The 6,013-nt window shown below is 37.2% G+C and overlaps 2 protein-coding genes across 4 annotated transcripts in view; one reads left to right on the top strand and one right to left on the bottom strand.

Moving 5' to 3' along the window:
• LOC107669204 (delphilin-like) overlaps positions 1–1,678 on the bottom strand; it is a 26,729-nt gene extending 25,051 nt beyond the window's left edge. The window contains 2 exon segments of the mRNA XM_016461346.1: positions 201–454; positions 1,127–1,678. Coding sequence (XP_016316832.1) covers positions 201–454; positions 1,127–1,211 — 339 coding nt within the window. The 5' untranslated portion in view covers positions 1,212–1,678.
• Positions 1,679–3,350: 1,672 nt separating this feature from the next.
• The window catches only part of LOC107669203 (probable palmitoyltransferase ZDHHC4), a 4,573-nt gene continuing 1,910 nt past the window's right edge, over positions 3,351–6,013 (top strand). The window contains exons 1-5 of one of the 3 annotated variants that reach the window (XM_016461343.1): positions 3,351–3,446; positions 3,679–3,811; positions 3,885–3,958; positions 4,433–4,611; positions 4,692–4,817. In XM_016461343.1, coding sequence (XP_016316829.1) covers positions 3,689–3,811; positions 3,885–3,958; positions 4,433–4,611; positions 4,692–4,817 — 502 coding nt within the window. In that variant the 5' untranslated portion in view covers positions 3,351–3,446; positions 3,679–3,688. Of the gene's footprint in view, positions 3,457–3,663; positions 3,812–3,884; positions 3,959–4,432; positions 4,612–4,691; positions 4,818–6,013 lie in introns of all 3 variants that reach the window. The other 2 variants (XM_016461344.1, XM_016461345.1) reach the window with 2 other exon arrangements.

The raw sequence follows: 6,013 nt of genomic DNA, 5'->3' as shown, positions 1-6,013 counted from the left end.
TGTGTGTGTGTGTGTGTGTGTGTGTGCGACTTTCCAAAACAATTTCTCATTTTCGTTTTGTTATATATTTGTATTTCATTTAATTTTCATCCAGTTTTATTTAATTAATCAAAATATTTTTAGTTAACGATAATAACCCTGATGTTACAATGAATACATTAAGACAAAACAAAAAAAAAAGTGTCATGTCATTGACCCACCTGCTGGATGCGTGAAACTACTCCAATACTGGGCGGGATGTTTCGGTGTGATTGGGCAAGGGCAATGACCTCTTGAGCACTAAGACTGGAAACGTTCTGGCCCTCAATCTCCAAGACCTGGTCTCCAGGTTGCAGTCCAGACAGATGAGCACTGCTTCCATCCTCCACAGTCAGGATGTAGCTGGGCCCATTCCCCCCTATCTGAAAGCCAAACTCCTCTGGCCAGCCCTGGTTGGATGCTGGCATGGTGAGGACTGTAAGAAAGATGGCAAATAAGAGGATATGTGGGTCTCTAATGAGCAACTAGGCTCAAATGTCTGATCAGCCTGTTGTAAACAAGACCTACATACACACAGCAAAATGATCAAGCCTCCTGAGAAAAATGGAATTTGCTGGACATCACATGCTTGGACAGACACTAAAATATATCAAGCACCTAAAATATATACACCTAGATGCTAAAATATGTCAAGTGAAGTCAGTTTTTGCCTATCCTGACAAGACAAAGTAATGCAGACACATAAAGAGAGCCATACAACCTTCACTAAATACAGAGTCTCAGCTGACACATTAGACCTCCCAGTAACATTGACCTCATTGAAAAAGGAACAGAGGCTCCCAAATCATCCGATATCAGAGCACAGATGTGCCTGAACACAGCATCAGCAACATGAGACTCATGTTTGTAGCATAGCAAGTCCTTTCTAGTAAAACCAGAACATTCACACATCAACATTCCCAATTAAATGGCTGGTAAAATATTGTGTTTGTGGGCCGGTCCATGCAAAGCCTAAGCCTGTAGATTGACAGAAGGTCATTCATCAAAGCATTAGCCTCCATGCACACCTAAACTGACTTTAAATGTGCTGCTGAAAGTCATCATCAACATCCTACAAATACAAAATTCTTGAACACTAAACACTTACAAAAATCTTTGGGCGGATATCGAGGACCCGGCTTGTTCTGCCGTAAGGAGTATCTTCCTTTCTTATTCTGGAGGAATTTCTTCATTTTGTTGTAATTCAACAGGTATCACAAATTCGGAGAGCAAAACGCCTGGTCCACGTCTTCCATGAGATCCTCTTACTGCACCGCACCACGCTTCAGGGGAAACGCCTTTCGAATGCCCCCCATCGTCGTGTGGCATGCAGAGCACTGCCACTTAAAAAAAAGGTGACACTGCATCGAGTGCCAGAGTGATGTTGTCGACGAGTTGACTCTGCATCTCTGGCGAGTCTTGCTAGTCCTGCCTGCAGAGCTCAAATCAAGAAACTGGGACACCTAGCACAGATCCTTAATGATTCTCTCTCCAAAAAGGGTAAAGTGAGGCCCCATTTCTCTATAAATACCTCCTTCCCATACTCTCTCGTCGAGCTGTCTCTCCAAGGGACAAAAAGTAGCCCAGTATCAGCTTGGGGATCTGTCAGGACGATGGTGGATAATTAGAACGTCTGAATGCACTGAAGAGCGCAGTCACACACCTTTGAACAGGAGCAGTGCTATTAAAGCTCTTGCTCTGGATTAGACAGATTAAATGCTGCATCTCGAGATCTCTCGTGCCACATGGCAGGACACATGTTGTCATGCATCCGGGGGGAATTTGGGAGGAAGGATTGATTTACTGAGTGGGCTGACATGCAGCTCAGGTGCAAGCGGGGGCTTCCAAAGCATTTTTTTTTTTTTTGGAGTACTGGCTCAGGTAGATAATAAATATGAACAAGCCACAATATAAACACATGACAAAGTGTAGCACGGTTTCACTTTCAAGGTTACAAACTGAATGGGGAAACAATATAACTAGCAGTAAAACGTAATAGAGGTATTATGTGAAGGACTGAAGCAAAGACAAGCTATACAGGGCTAGCTGAATTATTTAGAGCCAATGCTTGTATCTCCAAACACACTGTTCCTCAATCAACATCTCAACTTACCAATACAACAGAAAAGTGGTTGTGCATGTAAAAAAAATAATATTATTGTATTGCAATAAAACAGTACTTTTTTATATATAATTTTGCACTGACTGTAAGGACTCTATGCTCTTTTTATTATTTTAAAATAATAATGACCTCTGTCTTTTATAAATGCAGAAATAAATTAGACATAATTTAACATATTACAAAACAGAATAACTTAGCTATTACAGTACAATCCATAAACATTAAAAATGAGATTTGGTAACTGAAATTTAAACATCCAAAAATAATAACAGTCTACTACTTCCTTCAATGATTTGTGTTAGCTCACAATTACGTTAATGATGTACAATCAAAAGTGCAATAAAATACCAACTTTAAAAACACATAGAAACTTTCCTTATATTCATGAAGATATTGTTAATATATAGATTTACAAACGCACGCATATTTTAAAAGAGAATACTTGCTTCCTTTGCTCGGTGGAGTATTCTCGAAGGGCTTTAGTGGTATCCCTTTCCTTTGAGGCATCACCACTGTAGTGAATGTGCAGGTCTGTAACATGATAACTGTAAGAGGCAACAGTTAGAAGGCTATGGCAACCCTGAACTGAAAACATGTGCACTTAACATTATCAACCACCTGCTTCTGAAACGAATGACGAAAATGGTAAATAATTCAAAGTTTTTGATGAACAAATAAACTTGTGGAAAAACTGAAGTTCAGAAGAAAATATAAAGGCTGTATTGTAATCATAAAGTTGGTATGTTAGCAGACCGATATTGCATGCTGCATTTTAATAAACGACATTGTCCAATTATTTATGATCCATATATTAATATAATAACCTACATTTCCCCAAAAAATCCTAATCTTGAGAAAGACGAGTTTATTTGAAACAAGGAATAAGTAATTTGCAGACTATATTTAAAGATGAATGACTTCAAAATATCGAGCAAGTAAAGAATTAAAAAGAAGTCTGGGACGACTTTTACTTTGAAAGCACAGTTGTAGTGAGTATGATCCGTATCAGTGTTGCCATATCCGCTTTGGGATAGTTTTCAACTTGTAAAAATTCGCTTATACATATAACTAACTAGTTGCTGGTCGTTTATTTTCAGAATGCAGTAGTGTAAATAATTTAAATAATTTTATATAAAATTATATAATTACATACCTCCTCATACTTATTTGATAAGGAAAGTCTGTATGTTTTGACAGAACAGGTTTTTTGTTTTGTGTGGAGATCTGGCAACAGAGTTCCGTATTCACGTCTACTTCACCACACTACTGTCTGCACGGGGAAAAAAAGTGCGAGAATGGTGTTCAGGTGAATAAAGGTTAATAAACTTAAAAATTCCTTCGCTTGCCTCTTTCTGTGTACATTAGCTCAAATGTATGTCCAACATTGTTTAAAAAAACTCTTAAACAGTATGGTTTATTAAATAAATAGTTATCTTACATTTTACTACGTTTGGTTTTGATTTAAGCGCTCTTTCTCGTCGTATATAAACATCTAATAAGTGAAATTAATTAATTACTCACAGTACTGTGCTGCTTAGGTAGTGGCAAATGGACTTCCTCACTCTGTTTGGTATATATGTGGCGGTGGTGCTCACCTGCATTGCTCTGGTTTGTAAGTATTCAGGACATCAGCAGACTCCTCTCGGTCTGCTTTTGGACAAGTTCACAGGGGTAAGTAAAGTCCTGCAAACTTAATGATTTCTTTTGTTGTTTAAAATAGAACTTATATCATGTTTTCTTTTAGATTTTCTCTCCATGGATCCCACAATGTCTCCAAAGCATTTGCTACAGAACTATGCACAGGCTGTTCCATCAAAGGTACTTTGATGAATAGAAAGTTCATTAGAATATAATTTTATTTAATTTTGTAGCTGTGTAAAATTCACGTTTGATCAATTGAATGCATCGTTGCTGAATAAAAGTATTCATTTATTTTAAAAATTAACTCCCATTAACCCCTTACTGACCCCAAAACTTTGAACGGTAGTGTATATTAAACATATTTAGAAGACTACATAACTGACTGTATAACTTATCTAGTAATGTTTATTAATGTGCACTGTCCTTCCTAAACTTATAAAATAATAATTAAAAAATATCTGATACATATCTACTTGACACATTAAAGGAATGTTTACATGCATGCATTTGGCAGAAATTTTGATCCAAAGTGACTTACATTTATTTAGACTATGCAGTGTATTCAAGGTATACATTTTATATGTGTTCCCTGAACATCAAACTGTCAAGTATATTTCCTCTAATCCTATGTCTGTTCATTTTTCAAATCAGGAACAACTTCTTCCTTTACTTGCACCTGTTACTTGAAGTGGTTGTGTATGGAGAATTCTCCTATGAGGTCTTTGGCTTCTGTTTGGACATGGGCACAAGTTCAATCAGTTTGTGCATTCCTTACGTTCTCCTTGCAGTGAAGTCTTATCTGTTCTACCTGTGTTGTAGCAGAGACCCAGGTTTGCAAATGAGCAATTGTCCCATTTCCATTAGAAATAAATCCAATATCTCTACATTTAAATTGAGTTTTCTTTTGAAGGCACATTGACAAAGGCAAACCATACTGCAGAACTGAAGGTCTACCAGTATGATGAAAAACTGTTCCAGCAGGGAGTCAAGTGTTCAACCTGTCAGCTGGTCAAACCTGCACGATCCAAACACTGTAGTAAGTATAGGTTTATCCTTCCTTTAAACATCAGAATACATTTCATGTAACTTTACAGTAAAATACTGTTGAATATACAATATATCTGGAAGTGAAAAAGAACAAGTCGTATAATCTACAGTGAAAACCCATACATTGACATATTACATTTAGTCATTTAGCAGACGCTTTTATCCAAAGCGACTTACAAATAAGGACATTGGAAGCATTCAAAATCAACAAAAGAGCAATGATACGCAATGCTATAACAAGTCTCAGTTAGCTTAACATAGTACATGTTGCAAGTTTTTTTTTTAATATATATAATAAATAAAAAGAAAACAGATAGAATAGAAAAAGAATAAAGCAAGCTAGTGTTAGAGGCCTTTTTGCTTTTGTTAATTGTATAATAAATAAAAATAAAAGGAATATATAGAATAGAGAAGCTAGTCTTAGTTTTTTTTTAAGAAAACAAGCCGTTAGTAAATGAATAGAGTGCACGTCTAAAAGGGGCAAGTTTTTTTTTTTTTAAAGAATAGAATTAGAATAGAGATTGCTAGAGTTAGAGGGTCAAATAAACATGGAAGAGATGTGTTTTTAGCCGATTCTTGAAGATGGCTAAGGACTCAGCTGCTCGGATTGAGTTGGGCAGGTCATTCTACCAGGAGGGAACATTTAATTTAAAAGTCTGTGAAAGATGCTTTGGGATGGCACAATAAAGCGACGTTCACTTGCAGAATGCAAGCTTCTAGAGGGCACATAAGTCTGAAGTAATGATTTTAGGTAAAGGGGTGCAGAGCCAGTGGTGGTTTTGTAGGCAAACATCAATGCCTTGAATTTTATGCGAGCAGCTATTGGTAGCCAGTGCAAATTGATAAACGTCCGACCAAACGTGTGACGTGCATTCTTTTTGGCTCATTAAAAATGAATCTTGCTGCCACGTTCTGGATTAATTGTAAAGGTTTGATAGTACTGGATTGAAGACCTGCCAAGAGAGCATTGCAATAGTCCAGCCTGGACAGAACTGGCTGGAAGACCTGCCAAGAGAGCATTGCAATAGTCCAGCCTGAACAGAACAAGAGCTTGAACAAGGAGTTGTTAAGCATGTTTTGAAAGAAAGGACCTGATCTTATTGATGTTGAATAAAGCAAATCTGCAGCACCGGGCAGTTTTAGCAGTGTGGTCTGAGAAAGTCAGCTGATCATCAATCATAACTC

Source organism: Sinocyclocheilus anshuiensis, unplaced genomic scaffold (assembly GCF_001515605.1).
Source record: "Sinocyclocheilus anshuiensis isolate Anshui unplaced genomic scaffold, SAMN03320099.WGS_v1.1 scaffold220, whole genome shotgun sequence".
NCBI classification, from domain to species: Eukaryota; Metazoa; Chordata; class Actinopteri; order Cypriniformes; family Cyprinidae; genus Sinocyclocheilus; species Sinocyclocheilus anshuiensis.
Note: the sequence above shows the minus strand (reverse complement) of the source record. Positions and strands in the feature narration are given on the sequence as shown.